This window comes from Elephantulus edwardii, unplaced genomic scaffold (assembly GCF_000299155.1).
Source record: "Elephantulus edwardii isolate Elephantulus edwardi_28Jun2011 unplaced genomic scaffold, EleEdw1.0 scaffold00045, whole genome shotgun sequence".
Classification (NCBI taxonomy): Eukaryota; Metazoa; Chordata; class Mammalia; order Macroscelidea; family Macroscelididae; genus Elephantulus; species Elephantulus edwardii.
In genome coordinates this window covers 1,488,642-1,508,861 of record NW_006399795.1, presented here as the reverse complement: position 1 = coordinate 1,508,861, position 20,220 = coordinate 1,488,642, and the positions used below count along the sequence as shown (strand labels likewise).

Below are 20,220 nucleotides of genomic sequence, written 5' to 3'. Positions count from 1 at the left end.
GCGCAGTTAGGTAGGAGTCTGTCCTTCTCTAGGTAACAGACCCTTGGGGTCACTCAGCACACTGGCCTCTCTTCCCAAAGTCATCGTGACTCATCACTGAACCCTTTGAACACTTCCTATATACCCAGTCCCTCCCCTGCACTAGGGCCAAGGGAAGGAGGCGATGACCAGTGCAGTAGTTGCCCCTTGTGGTCCCCTCCCATGTACCAGGCCGCCACCCGCCTACCCTTTGTCACACTGTGGTGGCCTAAATGTCACTGTGATGCTGGGAGCTACTGCATTTCAAAGTGGAAGACCAGGGTCACCCATGGTGAATACGTTTCAGTGGATGTTACAGACTAACTAGAAAGAACTACCTGGCGATCTACTTCAGAATTTAGCCAGTGGAAGCCCTGGGAGAGCATCGTCTGAGAAACTGCTGAAAGCTCAGCCCCTGGGTTGGAAGGTGCTCGGGATTCGCAGTGGCTGCAGCAATGGCCTCGTGCAGAACAACAGCCCTGTAAATGGCACAGTGCTGGGGACACTTCATTCCTTTGTCATTTCATTCTCTTGTACATTGCCTCCTCATGAGTGGGAGCCAACTCGACAGCAAATAATCTCAGCTGCATCATAGGGAAGGAGCTCTGGGGTGTAGTCTAAAGCGTTTTGCATGGCAAACTGAAAGGCTGTGAGGCTCCGGCACATGCAGTCTATCCGCGGCTCCTTCCATTAGGATTCATAGGCTTGGAAAGCTGATGGAGGGTCATTGAATCAGAGTCAACTCAATGGCAAGGAGTTGGAGGGGTTTTTGTGTGTTGGGAAGGTCCTTCATACAAGACCTAGTTGATGTTTTTCCTCAAAGGACCCTGGAACCTCAGTTGTCTTCTTACACTAGTTTTATAGATGAAAAAACAAGGTCCAAGGAAGTTGACCAACTTTCTCAAGGCCAATAAGGAGTAGTTCTAAGAGTTGAGTGCCAAAACATCTGACGCTAGGTCTTGTGTTCTCAGTCATCACGTTTAACGTAGAGTCCTTAAGGCTCTTGATTTGGTGAAGACACAGTATTTGGACATTGTACCTTCTGTGTTCAGTTGAATGGTTCCTTTCAGAATTGCTGCAGGAGATTGAGAGGACAGAGTCACGTGGGCCGAGTGGTCAGGAGAGTGGCATGGAGGGAGGCGTCGTCAGGCCCGGTGGCTTTCTGGGGTTGAGAGTTCTGGGGGATGCTCAGAGGCTCTCAGAGAGACTCCAGAGTTGGTGGTGAGCAGGGCTGCGTGATCCTGACAGAGAGCTCGGGAGGGCCGTCGAGGGGCTCAGGACCGGGCCTGGCTGCGGCTCCCCTCCTCACACCCATTTCCTCAGGGACCCCCGTGTGATGGTGCAGAGTGGGTACCACTGTCCTGAGGAAGGGATTCCATTTACAAAGGCATCACTTAAACTCTCCCTAATCCCCAGCCCCTAGCCTCATGTTGTGGTTCCAGTGGCCTCCGGAGCCCATCAGACATGGAAATCCAGGGACTTTAGCTCTGAAACTTAGGGCTGGTCACTTAACTTCTGGGCCTCGGTATCATTTTCTATAAAATGGGTGTGATCCCTGCCAGGTTCCTAGGAGTATTAAGTGAGATAGAGCCCGTGACACTTTGCACCAGGAAATACTGGCTGTGCATTTGATTTTCATCCTGGTCCTGGGGGTGAGCTTTGTCCCACTCCAGCCAGGACTTGGGTCTAGCCCTGCGTCCCCTCCTCTGGCTCAGTGGTGTGACAAGAAAGGAGTGACTACCCTGTTTTGGTCACCACGTCGGCGCGTGGTCCGCGGTGTGTGGTCAGTTATCCTCTCTCCCCGGGTGATGGCTGCTGCCCCCATTATCTTCCCAAGGAAGAGTGGCACCTGGGTGCATGATTCTGGATGCAAGGCAGTCAGGCAGCAACCTCCCAGCAGTCTGTGATGGTTGCCTTGTGCATTGTGTAGGATAGGGGTGGCTTTGAACCTGTGGGCAGCAACATGGGGTGGAAGCCATGTCCTCCTTCTGGAAGCCCAGGACCCTCTGGGCTCACCCCTTCTCCTCTCTCCTCAGCTGCCACCAGAGTTGCAGCCGCAAGAGCTCCTTGCACTTTCCCAGGGACGTGTTTGCAGCTCCTGAGCGGGCGGGGGGCAGCCCGGTGCAGGGCCCCATCTCCTACCTGGATGATGACATCCCTCTGTTGAACGTGGAGGAGGAGCCAGGTGAGAGCTTCAGCTACTCTGGAGGGGATGGGGGATTAAGGACTCTGACTGGGGTTTGGGCAGACCTCTGATGGGCCCCTGTCCTGCCCTGGCAGTGTCTTTAGAACTGGGAGATGTGTCCCTCGTTTCTGTGCCCCCCGAGAGCCTGCAGCCAGCCCCTGACAGGGGCAGCCGGGGCCAGCTCATTGTCCAGCTGCAGGAGTTGCTACACCACTGGGTCCTGTGGTCAGCTGTCAAGAGCCGCTGGGTGATCGTGGGTAAGTGGGTGCTGCACCTCCCCTCTGTCCCACAGTCCACCCAGGGCCTGATGACTGGGGGACAGCCTCCCCCAGAGGACAAGTCATCACTTGGCTGCAGAACCCAAAGGTGCCCTTGGGAAGATCAGCATGTATGAACTGTATGGAATGGAGTGGTCCAGGCCCACACATAGGGTCATCTAAGTTTGGGACCCACTCAATACCAGCTAATCACAACCTCAAAAGGTTGAATGGTCTTTTTGTGACACCATATGTAACAGCCAGACCCTATCCCTGGAGTCCGTCTCCAGCATGCCCCACCCCTAGGCTGGGCCTTTGTCCACAGCCTTGTACATCCAAGCATCCCTTCCTGGGGTGCCTGGGGCCCCAGCCCACCCACTGCATGCCATTTCCTTGCAGGCCTCTTTGTCTCCATCCTCGTCCTATCCCTGGTGTTCGCCAGCCGGCTCCGCCCCGCCAGCCGGGCCCCGCTGCTCTTCCGGCCTGACACCAACATCCAAGTGCTGCTGGACCTTAAGTATAACCTCAGCGCCGAGGGCATCTCCTGCATCACCTGCTCAGGTGAGGGCTTCCGGCGCTGTGGGTCCTGTGCCCTTTGAAACCCGTTTGCTTGGGCAGTGGGGAGGTCTGGGCTCACCATTATTGAGTGACTCGAGCAATGACAACGCTGAGCCTCAGCACCTCTTAAACTCATACTTACGGGGAGATGGCACACATTTGCACTCAGCTAGTAAACTAAAGGTTGGCAGTTCAAACCCACCCAGCAACACTGCAGAAAGCCCTGGTGATGTGCTTCCAGTAAGATTACAGCCAGTAGAGCAGATCGGCTCTGTGAAACGTGGGTGTGGGGCTATCATGAGTGGAAATAAGTCAGATAGCAAAGGATTTCATCTTCTTAGTTACTGGCTGGCTCTGGGAAGATGCTGGAACTGGGAGAAGCAGCTTTCCTGAGCTCAGAGAAGTTGCATCCCAGGAGCAGGGACAGGCCAATGTAACAGAGCTCTAAGCCTTGGTAGTACAAGATCATGAAAGGCTTCCTGGAGGAGGTAGTATGTAAGTTGAGACTTGAAGAATGAGAAGGAATTAGCCAGGACTGGAGGGGAGAAAAGGGAAGGGGCCTTAGCTGAGGAGAACACCAGAAGTGGAAAAACCAGTGCTGAGTCTGCTAGGGGTTGTTAGAGAAAGTGAGGCTGGGTCTAAGTCTGATGGGTCAGGATCATTGGAAGCCTGTAGAGGATTTCAGCTGAGAAGAGCTATGCTTAGGTCCCTACTGCTGTGCAGGGATGGAACCTCGCAGGGAGACCAGGTCAGAGGCTGCTCCCGTTGTCTAGGTGAAAAGCAGCCGTAGGGGCTGGGCCAGGGTGCTGGTGGGGGGTGGAGTCGAGAAGTTTTAAGAAGTGAAATCCATGGGACGTGGTGACTAGAGTGGGTGGTGAGAGGAGGAGTGAAGGAGCCTTCTGATCCAGGTCATGCAGAGGGGTTAGAGTTGACCCAAGGTCACACAGCTTTGTGGGGTGTGATAGAAACCTGACAAGAGGATGCTTGGGCGAGAGCTTCCAGCTCATGGGAGAGGCTCTGCTGACTGCTATAATTGCCTTCATTTAATCAGGGCAGTGTTCAGATTAACCTGGCCTTCCCCTTGGAAATGGCATTAGCTGAGTGAAGATAATGGGGCTGCGGCTCAGAGAGGTGCCCAGCGATCCCCTCCTAAGTTAGAGCCAGCCCTGGCCACGTCCCCAGCCGCTGTCCCCACCTGCTGGGTGGACAAATTATACTCTGTGTCCCTGTCACCATCCCTCAGGGCCTGGAAGCGAGAAACCATATTGCTCCTATCTGATGGACAGACAGACCCTAGGGTGGTCCTGAAGTGTCTGGCACCTAAACAGAGTGTTCCACTCCCAGACCCTCTTCAATGCCATAGGCCAAAGAAAGACCTGGCAGTCTATCTTATTAGATCACAGCCATTGATCCATGGGTGGGAAGCCCCATGCGGCACTTCTGCTTTGAAGCACGTGGGAACACCATGAGTTTAAGTTAACACGAGAGCTTCAGACTCTGGGGATTCTGATGAGGATTGTGCCTTTCATTCTGAGCCATATCTTCTTGCACAGACTGCTTAACCTCTGTTTTCTCTTTTAAAGGAGGCTAATAATTGTGACTTCCCTGGTTGTTGTAAGCATTTAAAAGTCTAAACTGTAACACTTCTCTTGTTTAAAAAGCAAAAGAGCAATAAATCCACAATGTTTAGGGTAAACAGGTCTGTCTTTTGTCATCCCTGGTAATGTTAATATTCGATTACTTCTGTCTGTTGAGCATTTTTAATGTGTTGGGCATGTGACCAGGGCCAGGGCTTGCAATGTCTCATTCAGGTCTCCAACCACTTTGGGAAGGTGCTTATTTGACAGAGGAGGAGACTGAGGTACAGGAAGGGCAGTAGGAAAAGCTTCAGAGTATCTTTCTCTGGGCCGGGTTTGACTCCACTTTGACAGATGCCTGTCAAGTCTATATTTCTATTTCTTTCCAGTTCCATCTAGTTTCTTTGACCCTTGAATCCTACCTCCCAAGGCTGAGGAGCATACCTCCTGGGCAGTTGTAGATCCCAGCCTCTCCCCTACTGAGTTCAGGGCCAGCCTGGCAGCGGGGAAAGCCTGGGTATCCATCTCTGATGTGGTGTGGTGGGGCAGGTCTCTTCCAGGAGAAGCCCCACAGTCTGCAGAACAACATCCGGACATCGCTGGAAAAGAGGAAGCGGGGCTCCGGGGTCTCCTGGGCCAGTCGGCCTGAGGTCACCCAGCAGGGTCAGTGGGGAAAAGGGGCTGATGGGCTTTGGTATGGAGGTAGATTAAAATCATTCTTGGATGAGAGACTGTGTTACTGGGCCAGCCAGAGGGAACCAGGTGAGTGAGCTCAGTCTCCAGCCCTCCGTCTCAGGGGCTCTCCTGAGCCAGAACAGTGGGATCCTTCCCTGGCCCCTGCCACCCAGCCTGGCTGCTGTGGCTCTTGGAGCCCACCCTGCAGGCAGACCCATCCTGAGTGTCCTCACAAGGCAAGAGCAGGGGAATTTCTGAACCCTGCAGACTGGCTTGTCCTTGCTGTGGTCTCCATCAGGGATAGGTAAAGAGATTGTATACTGTGAGAATTCACTCTTTTACCCTGGCCTAATGGTAAGAAGTTGCACTGCCAACCCAAAGGCATGCAGTTCAAGTCCATGAGCTGCTCTGAGGGGGAAAGATGGGCATTCTTCCTTCAGTGCCATTTATAGCCTCTGAAACCATGCTGGAGAGTCAGCTATGAGTCAGTTCTAACAGCACAGAACAGTAACAGCCCTCAGCATGAGGCAGTCCCGGTGTACCCGTGGCCATTTGTCACTGTCTCTGTCCCCACTGGTGAAATAACACTAGCCACACTGTTCACACAGTTGACCCCCATCACTGGCACTTCTGGCATATAACTCTGGACAGGCATCTTCCTATCTCCCACCACCATCATTCCCAGTCTCCATGCCGCTTCCCCCAGTCGTCATCACAGGCCTGGTCCAGTAGATACAAGGAGCCAGCAGGAGGCTGTGGGTGGTCAGGGTACAGCTGCGAGGTGGGCAGGCTAGAGGAGTGCGATCCAGGGTTAGGGGGATGAGGAGCCAGTCAAGGTGACCATCCACCCCACCACCCCCTCCTTTGTTCCCTAGAGGCCCTGGGCACCGTGTACATCTCCAGGACGAAGAGTAGAGGCCACCTGACCATCTACAGGTTCTCTCTCAACGCCAGCCTGCCTGCCCCCTGGCAGCCCGTGTCCCCTGGGGATGGGGAGGTGACCTCTTTCCAGGTAAGCCCTGGCTGTCTTTAAGTGAACCACCATTCGGCAGGGGAGAGGGGCAGGCCTTGGGCCACACTGTGGACACTGGGGCATGTGGGTGGGGGAGCAGGACCTGTGCAGGTGGAGTTGTTCCAGGCAGATGAGCCCCACCCCACCCTCATCTGCCTCATCAGTGGCCTCCTGGGTTTCCAAATCAGCCAGACCTGGGTTCAAGTCCTAGTGCTGCCATTTGTCTGTGGTCTGTCTTTGGGTAGATTGCTTAGTCTTTCTGAGCCTCAGTTTCTGCATCTGTAAAATGGAAATATGACAGTTTCAGGTCAGGGCTGTTGGGTGGTGCATGAGGTGAGGCTTTGGTAGGATGTACCATCAGGCTGTAGTAAGTGCTCACTAAATGGTCACTCCGTTAGTTTACCTTGTTCTCAGCTGCTGCTCCAGCTCCCCAGGCTCTGAGGCCCATCCGCCTGTGCTTTGTTCCCTTGCAGAGATCATTGCTGTCTCTTTAACATGTTCCACCCATCACTTACACAGTACGTGTACCACCTCATTTGTCCAGAGATTCTATTTCCATTTGAAAAGCAAGGTCTGAGACTTTTTCCTGACTCTGAGCTTTTGCATCGGCTGTTCTCACTGCCTGGAAACCTTTCCCTCCAGCTTAATGCACGTCTGCCTCCTCTGCCCCCCTTGGAATCCTGTCTTGGCCAGCCTCTCACTTTGCCCTCTTCTCGCCCAGTTTATCCTGTCTTACCTTCCTGAGTATTTGAGCCATAGCCTGAACAGCATCTGAAAACATCATCATGATCGGAACCGTGAGGCAGGGGCTGTGCCTGCCTTGTTCACTGCACTGTTCTTGGAGCCTCATACAGGGTCTGGCTCATACTCGGTGCTCACTGAGGTGGAGGAAGGAATGAGGCTCAGAGAGGAAAGGGTTTGCCCATCTTCACGCTTGAACCCAGGCCTCCCGAGCCTTGGCCCAGGGCTCCGTTCTCCACCCTGGGGAGTAGAAGAGGCTAGAGACCTGCTGAGGAGGGTGGGGACACGGAGCCCGAGGTAGGGCCCCCGGCCACAGCAGCCCCCCGGAGTCACGTGTCTTGTCTCTGTCAATCCACTGCTTAGGTATATAGAGCGCCTTTTGGTAACTTCACCAAGAAGCTGACCGCTTGTATGTCTACAGTAGGGCTGCTCCAGGCGGCGAGCCCCTCCCGCAAGTGGATGCTGACAACCTTGGCCTGTGACACCAAACGGGGCTGGAAGTTTGACTTCAGCTTCTATGTGGCCGCCAGGGAGCAACAGCACAGCAGGTAACAGAGCCTGACAGATTAGCCTGGCCCCTGGCCCAACCCTCCTCTCCTGCTCTCTTTCTCTGATGCACACACAGGATGTCAGAGGCACCTAGAAAAGACCCCTGTCCATTTTCAAAAGGAGCAGTGGTATGTGGTGGTTAAGTGCCTGACCGCAGACCAGAAAGTTGTTAGTTCAAAGCCACTCCGCAGGAGAAAGGTGTGGCGATTTACTTCTGTTAAGACTGAAATCTTTGAAACCATCTGAGAAGTTTTCCTCTGTCCTGTATTTTGAAGCTGTGAGTTTGTGATTCAGCACCAGCGGCTCTGGTGTGCTTGATTTGGTTCCACTCGCCTGTTTAATACTTCTCCGCCCATTGTCTTTCCCCTCTCCACCCTCTGCTTCTCTCTTTGCGCCCTCATCACTGAAATCACACTGACCTCCTGGTTCACCGTCCATCTCCCCAAGGAACATACAGCATTCTGCCATGGAACCTTGGTGGTTTTGTTAAAGACAAACATCTAACATGTAATTGGCTCTCAGTAAATATTTACTGAGTGAACAAATACATTCTGCCTTTCTTCTCCAAGGCTCTTACCTACATTTTTAAGTGTATAATTCATTCTGAAAATACTTAATGTTCCCCCTCCGTTCAACTGACAGATGGCTCTGATGGCATAGTCCATAGGGAGTTAGGCTGCCAATCCAAAGGCCACACCACTCTGATAGTTCAAGTTCAGATCCACCAGCAGCTCCTAAAGAAAAATGGGCAATCTCCTCCCATGCAGTTTACAGCCACGGAAACCCACTGGAGGACCAGCTATTAGCTGGTTTGGCTTGATAGCAAGGAGTTTGAGAGTTTTGGGTTTTCTCCCTGTACATGCTCCCCCCCCCCTTCATTTGTAGTTCAGTGAGGGAAAAGACTATTTATGTTGTGTTTACCTACTGTACACTCAGCATCTGCCTAGTAGCCGGCATGAAATAAATGCCCCCAGAGTACATGTTGAGTGGGTTCTGTGTTTTCTCTGAGCCAGCTGGGCATCTTTTTCAGGTTTTAGCCTCCGTGTTTTGAGTGTGGCTCTGTTCATTGGTCTGTGCCGTCTGTGTTAGCCGAGGATCTGCTCTCTCATCCTGCATTTCTTTAGCTAACTCTGAGCACTGACTGTGTGCCCTGCCTTAGCCGAGTGCTGGCAAGACGGGGATGGTAGGGCAGATGCTCCTCCTGTCCTCAAGCTGCCCGGCGGGAGATGGCATGTCAGCAGCTCTGAAAACACCCAGTGTCATGGTGGTAGAGGCCAGCGGTGCCAGACCCCGTTGCCAGACACTTGGGGGACTTCATCTCTGGCCGGTAACTCTCTTCAGGGTACCAAGCACTCACATGCGCTGAAGTCTGGCTTGGAGCCAGGGGGATCAGTTCAAAGGCAAGAGGTGGTACTATGGCTGTTGCTGGGGCCTTTCCAGCTTGGCATATTTTGATCCAGAGAGTGAAGTGGAATTGGCTCTCCATGCCCTTTCCTGAGCCTTCAGTACACCCCTGTGTAGTTCCTCACAAAGTGACCAAGGGTCAGGCTATCTAGGTGAGCTTAGAATGATCTTCAGAGATCCTTGAGGAGCATCAAGTCCAGTGGTTAGCAAGTTGCTTGACTATTGAACCTTTTTTTGAATTATTATTGGTTTGCCTACAATAAATTGTTTGCATTTTGTGACATTCATGTACATTGGGTTTATCCCCTCCCCCTCCACTCACCAAACTCTGTGACCTTGTAATTGGCCCCCTTCCCTTCCCACAACCCCCCTGTCCCCTTTTCTTCCCTCTTTGGATAGCCATACACATCTTACTGGTTATCCTTCTGTTTTTACCTTTTTTAAAAGCAGAATTTGAGGCACCATACTGTCCAGGTTACCAATGAGCAGTGATGTCAGTTTGAGGACTAAGGTGCGCCTGACTCAGGCTGTGGTCTTCTCAGTCACTGGCTATGCATCTGAGAGCTGGACAGTGAATAAGGATGATGAAAGAGGAACTGATATTTTTGAGCTGTGGTGCTAGAGAAGAGTGCTGAATATACCATGGACTGCCAAAAGAACAAACAGATACATCTTAGAGAAGGTGCAGCCAGAGTGCTCCTTGGAGGCAAAGATGATAAAGTTTTGTCTCACATATTTTGGGCACGTGCTGGGAGAGGCTTTTGCTTGGAGAGGGACATCATGCTTGGAAAGGTGGAGGGATGATAAAAGAGAGGAAGACTCTCAACCAGCACTATTGACACAGTGACTGCAGAATATGCCCAAGTGTGTCAGAGATGATGAGGCTGGCACAGGACTGGACAGGGTTCGGATCTGTTGTTCACAGGGTCACTTTGAGTCATACTTGACTCGGCATGTAGCAATAATAACAACAGTTCAAGTTGGGGTTCTTCCGAATAGGTCCCCTCAAGGCTGTACCTCAGGTCCCTCTGTGGAATGTTGGACTTCCTGGAGGATGGTTGGAAAACTGCTGGTCTTCTCCACGCTTCATGCCAGAAAGACTGAAGCCCAGAGAGAGGCAGGGTCTTAGCGAGTGTTATGCAGTAACCTGGTGGGCCTGTAATTAGAACCTCCAGTACTCAGCCCTGGACACCTTCTTCAGCTGTTACTTGAACCCACAACCATATGTGGGGTGATCCTGTGTATCCCTATACCTCCCAGCCCTCTTGGCCTGGCTTCTCACCCTTCCTGTCTACTTGGACTCAATCCCAGCCTCCCCTGGCCTCACCCTTCTGCCCACCTCAGCTCCAGCCTCCCTTGACCCTTTCTGTCTACCTCCCCTGACTTTGCCCAGCTGCCCATCCTCAGCCCCATCCACCGCTCACCCTGGCCAACTGCCCACCTCCCCACCTTCAGACCCCACCGCCCCACCCTCAGACCCCACCTCCCTACCCTCCCACCCTCAGACCCCACCTCCCTTTAGACCCCACCTCCCCTTATCCTACCCAGCTGCCCACCCCCAGCCCAAGCTTCCTCTGACCCTACCCAGCTGCCCATCCTCAGCTGTGGCCTCCCCTGTCCTTGCACAGCTGCCCACCTTCAACCCCAACCTCCCTTGACCCTGTCCAGCTGCCTTCCTCAGCGCCGGCCTTCCCTGATTCTACCCAGCTTCCTGGCCTCAGCCTCTCCTGACCCTGCCCATGTGCCCGGCCTCAGCCCCGGCCTCCCTTGCCTCCACAGGAAGCTCTACTTCGCCCAGTCTCGCAAGCCCCCCTTCCACGGACGTGTGTGCACAGCACCCCCTGGCTGCCTGCTCAGCTCCAGCCCTGACGGTCCTGCCCGAGGCTTCTTCTATGTGCCCAGTGAGAAAGGTACTTGTGAGGAGACCACAGCAGGCACCTGAGGCCTGGACCCCACCCTGCATCACAGCTGTGTCTCCTTCTCCACAGTCCCAAAGGCCCGCCTCTCAGCCACCTTCGGCTTCAACCCCTGTGTGAACACAGGCTGCGGGAAACCCGCTGTGCGGCCACTGGTGGACACAGGGGCCATGGTCTTCGTGGTCTTCGGCATTATAGGCATCAACCGCACTCGGCAAGTGGACAACCACGTCATTGGAGACCCGGTACACAGGCCCCTCACCCCCACTGTGGTCTCTGCCAAAGGAGGTGACAGGGAGGCCCCCACTGCAGCCGGTTTGCAAATGGTCCGGACCACCAACCTGCCTCCTCACTGCCCATCCCCGCTGCTTGCCAGGAGGCCCGTGGGTCCAGTGGGGGACCTGGTTTTTTTCAGGGACTTGGCAGGGCTGAACTCTGAGAGTCACCTAGGAAGCAGGGTCACCTCACATAGTAGTTTAGGAGCTAGATTATCAATATGTGAAGCAGCCCCCAGCCCCTTCTGCCCCCTCTGTACCTTATAGGCTTGGCCTCAAACCTTGGCTCTGTGGCCGGGCTCCCCTCTTCCGTGGGTGTCTGTGTCCCACTCAGGGTCAAGCCTTCAGATGGAGGTGGGGTTGACTGAGCTTTGTCCTCAGTGATAAGCACATGGGGGTGCTCAGAGCTCGTGGTCAGAAGGGCTAGTGGGTGTCACTCTGCCTTTGAGAGAAGAGTCGAGCCAGGGGTGCAGGGATTTCAGACATGAGCTCATTAGGGACCAGGGTGAAATCCGAGGTCTGCATTCAGTCTAGACTGTAAGGCAGCAGGTGTCTAGGAGGAAGTTTGGGAGGAGACTAAGAACGGGAGGGTCTGGTTGGACCGAGTGAGGAGTGAGGGAACAGCATCAAGGGAAGCAGAGCGGGGCGGGGGAGGCTCAGGGCCTGTGCTAGGTGGGCAGGGATGGACGCAGTCGGAGCGGACAGAGCACAGTTGTTGGGACGGTGGGTGGTCATGCCGAGGGGCCCCAAGTGATGCTCTTGATGAGAGCGAGGAGCTGCCGGAGGGTCTCACCAGACACGGCAGGCTCAGCTGAGGCCCCTTCTCACTGAGCGGCCACACTGCCTTGTGTCTCCTTGGGAAAGGGCAGCGTCATCTATGACAGCAGCTTCGACCTCTTCAAAGAAATTGGGCACCTGTGTCGCCTCTGCAAGGCCATCGGGAGGAACACAGAGCTGGTGAAGCCAGGCGGGGCCCAGTGCCTGCCCTCAGGTGCGCAGGGCCTGGGGCTCAGCTCACTGGGGAGGAGTGTGGGCCGGGGAGGCCAGGGCCCGAGTGCGGACCACCTGAGGGACGCGTGGACCCGGTGTGGATCTGTTGGTGTGTGTCCATCCAGCGGTGAGGCGAATACTCTAGTATTGTCCAGAGAATGGCTGTGAGGGGCATGGTGACTGAGAGGTCTACATGGTGGTCACTGTGTGGTGGGCATGCACCTTCACACCCGTGACTGTGCCGTAGCTTTGACAAAGTTGCAGGCTTTCCCTGAGAGGGTCCACAATGTCATTCCCACCCACCCAGGGACACATGTCCCTTTCTGGTTTTACAGTGACATCAGTCTCACCTACTCATGAAATCTAAGAGGTTGAGCTTGGAAAGAAGCTCGCCCTTCCCACACTGGAACAGGGGTGGAGGGGGATGGTCTCCCAGACCCGCCCTCCTGCCCCGCCCACACCTGACACCCTCTCGTCCTCTCCCACAGGCTACAGCATCTCCTCCTTCCTGCAGATGTTGCACCCTGAGTGCAAGGAGCTTCCGGAGCCCAACCTGCTCCCCGGGCAGCTGTCCCACGGGGCAGTGGGCGTCAAGGAGGGCCGAGTGCAGTGGATCTCCATGGCCTTCGAGTCGGTGAGCCCAGGCACCCTGGCGCTATGAGGGGTGTGGGCCTCATGTGGTCCTCCCCCTGAGTCCCAGATTAGGGACATCCCTCTGAAGAGTGTGGGGACAACTTGCTCAAGGTCACAGACATGGCTAATGAGTGTCAGAGTCAGTTACTGGCCATGTCTGTCTGACTGCAGACCTGTTTCTCCCACACAGGCAGCCCCTAGTTTCCAGTCACCCGTGTGAATGTGCCCTCTTGTCTGAGTTATCTGATGCCACCCTAAAAAGGTAGCCTTAAAGAACAGGAACTTATTTTCTCATAGTTCTGGAGCCTAAGGTCCAAATCAGGGTCTAGGCCATGTCTGATTCTCCCCGTCTGTAGCCCTGGGTGCTCCTGGGCTGCTTGACTTGTCGCAGATCCTCACATGGAGTCTGTCTTCCCGTGTCTCATCCGCTCTTTTTATAACTTGGGACCAATTACGTTTAGGCCCCTGCTCTACCCTGGTTTGGACTCAGTAACACAGCCAAAGACAACACTCTTCACAGACAGTATCTCACCCACAAGACAAAAGGATTAGGACTTCTGCATATGTTTTGGGGCACATAGTTTAATCTATAATGCTCCTAACCCCAGAGTCCATGTCATTTGCAGCCTTTGGGCTCTAGGGACGCTGGGCATTGGGAACGGAAAGCCTAGGACATGTCCTGTCAGAGTCAGAGGCCCTGGCCTACAGGCCCAGTGCTTGACTTGGAGAGTTCCTTCGAAACCAGGCAGCTGGTCACCTCCAACTCCTCATTGCTGCCTCTCTGACCTTTTGACACCACCTAGGCCCTGACCTGGGCCTCTGGTCTTAGCCCCTCTCTCCACAGAACTGCGCAGGTCTGCCCCTCTGCCTGCCCAGATCGGAACCTTGCCCTATCCTGTACCGTCTTCACAACCCCTGCCGTGCTCCAGCCCATTGTTACAATCACTGTCCCAGAGGGGCTCTCTCAAACCCTCTGCCTTTCCTAGCAGGGTGTCTTTTTCCAGGGACTGACCCCTTGTGACATTATGCGCAAAGCATGTGAGACAGAGTTTAACCATCCTGCTAAGGAGTACACTGGTTACATGTCTAAGATACACTTGTCCTTTTGGCCGGTCCATGATGCATTCAGCACTGTTTTCCAACACCACAATTCAAAGACATCGATTCTTCTGTCTTCGTCACTCCTTGTCCAGCTCTCAGATGCATAGGAAGCAGCTGGGAATGCCATGACTTGGCTCAGACACATCTTAGTCTTTAGACCGACATCCTTCCTTTAGCACTTTGAAGAAGTCCTTGATGGAAGGGTTTCCCAGTGCAGCACATCCTTGATTTCTTGACTGCTGCTACCATGGGTGTTGATTGTAGATGCAAGTAAATGGAAATCTTTTCTCCATCTATCATGATACTGCCTGGCCTAGTGCTGGAGGATTTTTGTTTCCTGGATGTTGAGATGTGATCCATATGGAAGGTTTGTGGTGTTGTGTACTGTCAAGTCAGAACTAACCCATAGCTGACCCTTCTGCAGTTTTCTGAGTCAGTTAATTGCACGGGAGGACATTGCCTATCTTTTTCCTGAGGAGCAGCTGGTTGATTTGAACTGTGTGCCTTTGGTATTTACAGTGCAGCTTCTTGCCACTAGGCCACCTTTAGTCCTTGATTTTCTGCAGGTAATGTTTTAAGTCTTCTTCACTTTCTACAAGGTTGTGTTATCTGCATAACATGGATAAGTCTCCAATCCTGATGCCCTTTTCTTTTTCATAAAGTTCAACTTCTCAAGTGATTTGCTTAGCATATAGATTGAATAGGTTTGGAGAAAGGATACAACCTTGACACACACCTTTCCTGATTTTAAGCCATGCTGGCATCTCTGGGTGAACTTAAAACTCCACCTATTCCATTCACAGCTGAATATCTTAAGCATCAGTACCAGCCGGGGAGGATGCCTCCAGATCCATCAGCACCACCTTTTTTCCTCATCTGCAAAACCAGGTGAAAGATCCTGGCCTCCTCCTGCCCATAATGAGAAGAAATACAGAGATAGCCTGTGAAAATGTTGTTGTTATGTGCCATCGAATCGCCCGCACCTCATAGCTGTGTACAACAGCTCTGAACTCTGGCCTATCCTGAACCAGCCTCACCGACTCGAGCACACCTAATCCCATTGCCCCACTTACCATGTCAATTTAATCTCACCCAGGGGCATTAGGGAGTGAGAATAACAGTATGGTTACAAGTGAGGGACTTTCCTTGCTCTCTGGCTGACGGCCCTGTTTTCCTGCTATCTGTGCCACTTACTGCACAAGTATGGATGCTGCTGGCCAGCCAGGCAGGGCCCAGAGACACCCCCACAGGTTCTACATGAGCCACGTCCAACGTGGACTCCACCCGCACCCCCTTAGAGCAGATGGGGGTAAGCAAGGGACAGAAAAGTTCAAAGGGCAACCAGTGCCTGTTCCCAGGACACCCACAGGGCAGGGCACTGTGAACCAGACAGGTCAGGTCCTCCTCTGTGTGCTCACAGCCCAGACTGGAGACAGCACAGTGCCTGGCAGTCACCCCCCACGTGACAGGAGCTAGGGAAGCACTGAGAGCTGGGGGAGGACTCAGCGTGGCCCTGCTGGAGAGGGACGGGTGTAATTTGGTGCATCTCTCTTCCCTGTGTCTCATCTTTATATAACTTGAAAGTGATTGGGTTTAGGACCCAGCCTAATCTGGTATGGCTTCATGAACATAGCAGCAAACCATATTTCCAGGCTGGGTCTCACCCACCAGGTACAAGGGTTAGGAGTTCGGCGTATGTTGGGGAATAAGAATAATGAGAACATTCCAGTGAGAGGCAAGCCGGCTGCAGTCAGGATCTCACACACCCCAAAAGCTGTTGGAAACTAGACTTGGAGTGGCTTGTCTATCACACCCACATCACTTGTAGGCGGTCAGGGGCCGGCTGGACTGACCACATCACCCTGGAGGAGGACAGGCCACAGGACTGCCCCTCCGCCCCAGCCTCTCTCACCAGCTCGTGTCCCCACAGACCACATACAAGGGCAAGTCCTCCTTCCAGACCTACTCGGATTACCTGCGCTGGGAGAGCTTCCTGCAGCAGCAGCTACAGACCTTCCCTGAGGGCTCGGCGCTGCGCCGCGGCTTCCAGACCTGCGAGCACTGGAAGCAGATCTTCATGGAGATCATAGGCGAGTGCACTGCAGCTGCTGACCCCGACCTTGCGCCTGGCGGGAAGGCAGGACTGACACCGAGGCCATCCCCGAGGGAGGAAGGGGAGGCCTGTTGATTGGCCCATCCACGCGGTGATCTTGACACCTTCTCGCCGTGGCCAAGAACCCTAGACGCCAAGTTGACATGGACCAGATCCCTGATCAGGAACCTGCTGGTTGAGTCCTTTCCTGCTCTGGGCTGTCCAGTCGCATTCTGTGGCGTTGAACCAGGCCACCCCAAAGAGTAATGGATGGTTTGTGGCAGCTGTCACTTCGGAGCCCTTTGTCAGTGCCAGGCCCTGTGCTGGTTGAGGGCATCACCTGCATTAACTCTTTACCGTCAGTCACCCCATTTTACAGAGGGAAGCTCAGAGAAGTCAGGTGGCTTGCCCACGTTGACACAGTGACTGTCCATCTGTGTAACCCCAGTCACTCGTGCGCTGGGGGTGGGGGGCGGCAGAGTTGCAGGCCTGGCAGCCCCCCTGAGGCTCTCCTCTCCTGCCTTCCAGGAGTGCAGAGCGCCCTGTACGGCCTGGTCCTCTCCCTGCTCATCTGTGTGGCCGCCGTGGCCGTGTTCACCACCCACATCCTGCTCCTGCTGCCCGTGCTCCTGAGCATCCTGGGTACGTGGGTGTGGGGACAAGAACGGACACATCTCACCGGTGACCTCAGCTCAGCCCCTCAGCTGCCAAGTCTCACACTTAACAGGGCCCCTCTTGATGCCCATGCCTACCCGTAATCCAGGCAGAGAGGTCTACACCACCACCACCACCCCCGTCCTGTGCACCACACTTAGGAACTCCCCCAGGGGAGCCAGACAGTGCCAGCTGTCAGCGTTCATTCCGAGGGAACCTGTCCCCTTCCTCAGCTTTCTTCTCTCTGACCCTAACCATCCTTGCCCCCTCTGCCCAATGTGAGGCCTCTCCCTCCCCAGTGGCCTTGTGAACCCACCCACACCCTTCCTGGGGCTGGGCCAATGACCTCCACTGCCACCCTCTCCACCACCACCCACCCCTCTAGTACCACCCATCCCTCCACCGCCATGCTTCCCTGTCTGCAGGTATCGTCTGCCTCGTGGTCACCATCATGTACTGGAGCGGCTGGGAGATGGGCGCCGTGGAGGCCATCTCACTGTCCATCCTGGTCGGCTCCTCCGTAGACTACTGCGTCCATCTGGTTGAGGGCTACCTGCTAGCCGGAGAGAACCTGCCCCCCCACCAGGCTGAGGTGAGCCCTCTTCGCACATTATCCCCCAGCTTACCTTCTCCAACTTCAGTGCAGCTCAGAGACTCCCCCTGGGGCCTGACCAACCCCTGAATCCACTCCTAGCCAGAGATGTCCAAGTGCCAAACCCTACGGGACTCTTGCTAAGGCCACTTGGCCAGAGGAGCCTAGTAGGACCTGGAATGAGCCTATTCCCTCCAACTCCCATCTCCCCAAGAGAGCACTGAGAGATCTGGACCAGGTATCACCCAAGGGCCCTTTCTGCTTCAAGTCCACCCATCTGGCCCCCCTTGTCCAGCCTGCATCATGGGTGTGGCCATCCTGGTCATGACCCCAGGTTATCTGTTACCATTGGTTATCTTTTTGAGTCAATTCTGACTCAGCGCCATGTGTGCAGAGGGCGCTGGTCCTTGGGATTCTCAAGGAGGTGACCTTTAAGAAGCAGACCACAAAGGCTTTATTCCAAGGTGCCTCAGGACAGAGTCAAGCTGCCAGCCTTTGAGCTACTGGTCAAATGCTTAGCTGTCTGGCACCACTGGAAACTCCTAAGGATGTAAATACTCGGTGCCCAAGCCAGCCTTTGGTCTAGTAAGGCCGGGGTCTTTTTTATCCCCCTTAGTGCACTCTGCTGGCGTAGTCCTTATGGAGTTGTGCTACTAACCCAAAGACAAGATCTCTTTGGCAGTTTGAATCCTCCAGCTCTCCACAAGAGAACGCTGGACAGTCTCTCATTTGATGAACAGCCTCTGAAAAGCCCCTGGAAGGTCAGCTGTGAGTTGGTTCAGAGTTGATGGCAGTGAGTTGAGAGTGAGTTCGGAGTTGCGTTGACGTGAAGACATTCATGATGTCAAACTCGAATCAGTTCCATGGTTAGTTGCTTTTGGTCAAGAGAACAGCGTCAGATCACTTCAGACCAGGATGCTAACTGGTTTGACTCGGCTGCTCGGTGGGAGGACGGCACACAGCCTGTCCCACTGAGGTTTCCGGCCTCAGGAATCCCCTGCTGCATTGTCATGAGTCAGAGTCGGCTCGACTACAAGGTGACCGGTGAGGGTTTGGGTCCGACGCAGAAGGTCAGCGTCCTTCCCCTGCACCAGTGAGTCGGCCCTGACTGGCACTGTACACACCTGTGCATCTCTTCGGTCTTCATGCCAACCATCTGCAGCAGGTGTTACTCCAGGAGTCAGACCTCAAGGCAGAGTTGGCTTTGATTGGAGTATGTGCTCCCCAAGAGGCCATGTTCGAGGCAGGGCCGGGATCCCACCAACAAGCCAGGTTCTGGGTCCCCAGCTTCTGTTCTCACCTTCTCTCCCCACCCCCAGGAACTCCCCTCGCAGCGCCAGTGGCGGACCCTGGAGGCTGTGCGGCACGTGGGAGTGGCCATCGTCTCCAGCGCCCTCACCACGGTCATCGCCACGGTGCCCTTGTTCTTCTGCATCATCGCCCCATTTGCCAAATTTGGCAAGATCGTCGCGCTCAACACAGGCGTCTCCATCCTCTACACGCTCACCGTCAGCACCGCGCTGCTCGCCATCATGGCGCCCGGCTCCTTCACCCGCACCAGGACTTCCTTCCTCAAAGCCCTGGGCGCAGTGCTGCTGGCGGCCGCCCTGGGACTGGGCACCTGCCTTGTGCTCCTCCGCAACGGTTACAAGATCCCACTGCCCAGCGGGGCCTCCCTATAGCCCTGCGCCGGGCCTGACTCTTGCACACCTGTGGTCCAGCCAGAGGCAGAGGAGATGCTGCCCTCAGGCCCTAGCTAGTTCTGTTCCCAGGCCTGGGCCGGGAGGCACCCTGTGGCCCAGCGTGGGAGCTGTGGCCATGCCAGGCGAGCACACACTGCCTGCATCACAGTGCTGAGACAGAGCTGGGTGGTAAAGCCAGCCATCGCCCCAAATCCCCCACACTGGACTAGCCCTCCTTCTACCCTCCGATCGTCATCGGGGCCAGGCCATTTTTGTAGAACCTTCCTCTTTTCAAAGCACTCACTGCCTCCGTGCCCCCAGCAGCTGTCTACTGTGGCTGTTACAGGGCCACCCCTTCTGCAGATGTGGAAATTGAGGCACCAAGAGCAAAGTGATCGACTGGCCTATCGCTGGCTTAGTGGCAGAGTCAGGGCTTCTGTGTGCAAGCCAGAGCTGCCTCCCACGCCCCACTTCTCCCTCCAGGACTTGGCAGGAAGAGCACAGGGCTTCAAGGGCAGGGGCCTCGTCCCCCTCACCACCTCCCACCCACCTCTCAGCTTGACATTGGCCCATGCTGGGTCACTCTGTGGTTTTCCCCAGCCCTGCTGGTCCTGCCCAGGACTCCATCTTGGAGTTCTGCACGCCCTCCGCTGGCCCCAGCCTCAGGGCCTCCTCTGTGGCCCTTTCTGTGACTATGGGACCCCAGCACAGCTGTCCTCACATCTTAGCCCCTGTCTCCCCACCAGAGGTGGTTTATGTTAAGAAAGACCACCCTTTGGAGGAGCTGGCTGTGCCCAACTCCCGCTTGCAGTAAATGATTCCTATTCAAGTGAAGTGAAACTGCAGACCACCGCCATTAACACGAGCATTTGAAACATGACCGGCTCCATCATATTCTTTCAGATTGTGGTAACTGAGTGCGCGCGCCCAGCCAGAACCTGACACAGGGTAGAGCTAGACCCAGAAGGAAAAGGGGGTGGAGGCACCAAAGTCCGCTTCTGGGGTCACACTGGGAGCAGGTCAGAGAGTCTCCTTCCTTTAAGGAGCCCTCTGACTTAAGGGGGGATGGTGTCCCTGAGTTTTTCCAGTGTGCCTGATGGCCTGGGCACTGAGCCCTCCTCTTAGGGGCAGACAAGGCCCCTCGCATCTGTTGGACTAAATGCAGGCTGGAAGGGCCTGGAGAGTGGGAGAGAAGTTACTGGTGGTCTCCAGGCCAGCTCCCCTCATCATCTGCAAGTGTTGGATGGTGGCTGGGATGCGGGGCTGACTTGGAAACACTGCCTCTAGTTCACATGGTCAGTGAATGTTG

At 54.7% G+C, this 20,220-nt stretch overlaps 1 protein-coding gene across 1 annotated transcript in view; it reads left to right on the top strand.

Annotated features, from left to right (window-relative positions):
* PTCHD2 (patched domain containing 2) overlaps window positions 1–18,911 on the top strand; it is a 33,147-nt gene extending 14,236 nt beyond the window's left edge. The window contains exons 7-20 of the mRNA XM_006885755.1: window positions 2,055–2,203; window positions 2,299–2,460; window positions 2,860–3,021; window positions 5,145–5,258; window positions 6,146–6,282; window positions 7,387–7,571; window positions 10,756–10,886; window positions 10,965–11,137; window positions 12,032–12,158; window positions 12,646–12,791; window positions 15,822–15,981; window positions 16,512–16,625; window positions 17,063–17,229; window positions 18,549–18,911. Coding sequence (XP_006885817.1) covers window positions 2,055–2,203; window positions 2,299–2,460; window positions 2,860–3,021; window positions 5,145–5,258; window positions 6,146–6,282; window positions 7,387–7,571; window positions 10,756–10,886; window positions 10,965–11,137; window positions 12,032–12,158; window positions 12,646–12,791; window positions 15,822–15,981; window positions 16,512–16,625; window positions 17,063–17,229; window positions 18,549–18,911 — 2,290 coding nt within the window. The remainder of the gene's footprint in view (window positions 1–2,054; window positions 2,204–2,298; window positions 2,461–2,859; window positions 3,022–5,144; window positions 5,259–6,145; window positions 6,283–7,386; window positions 7,572–10,755; window positions 10,887–10,964; window positions 11,138–12,031; window positions 12,159–12,645; window positions 12,792–15,821; window positions 15,982–16,511; window positions 16,626–17,062; window positions 17,230–18,548) is intronic.
* Window positions 18,912–20,220: the final 1,309 nt, after the last annotated feature.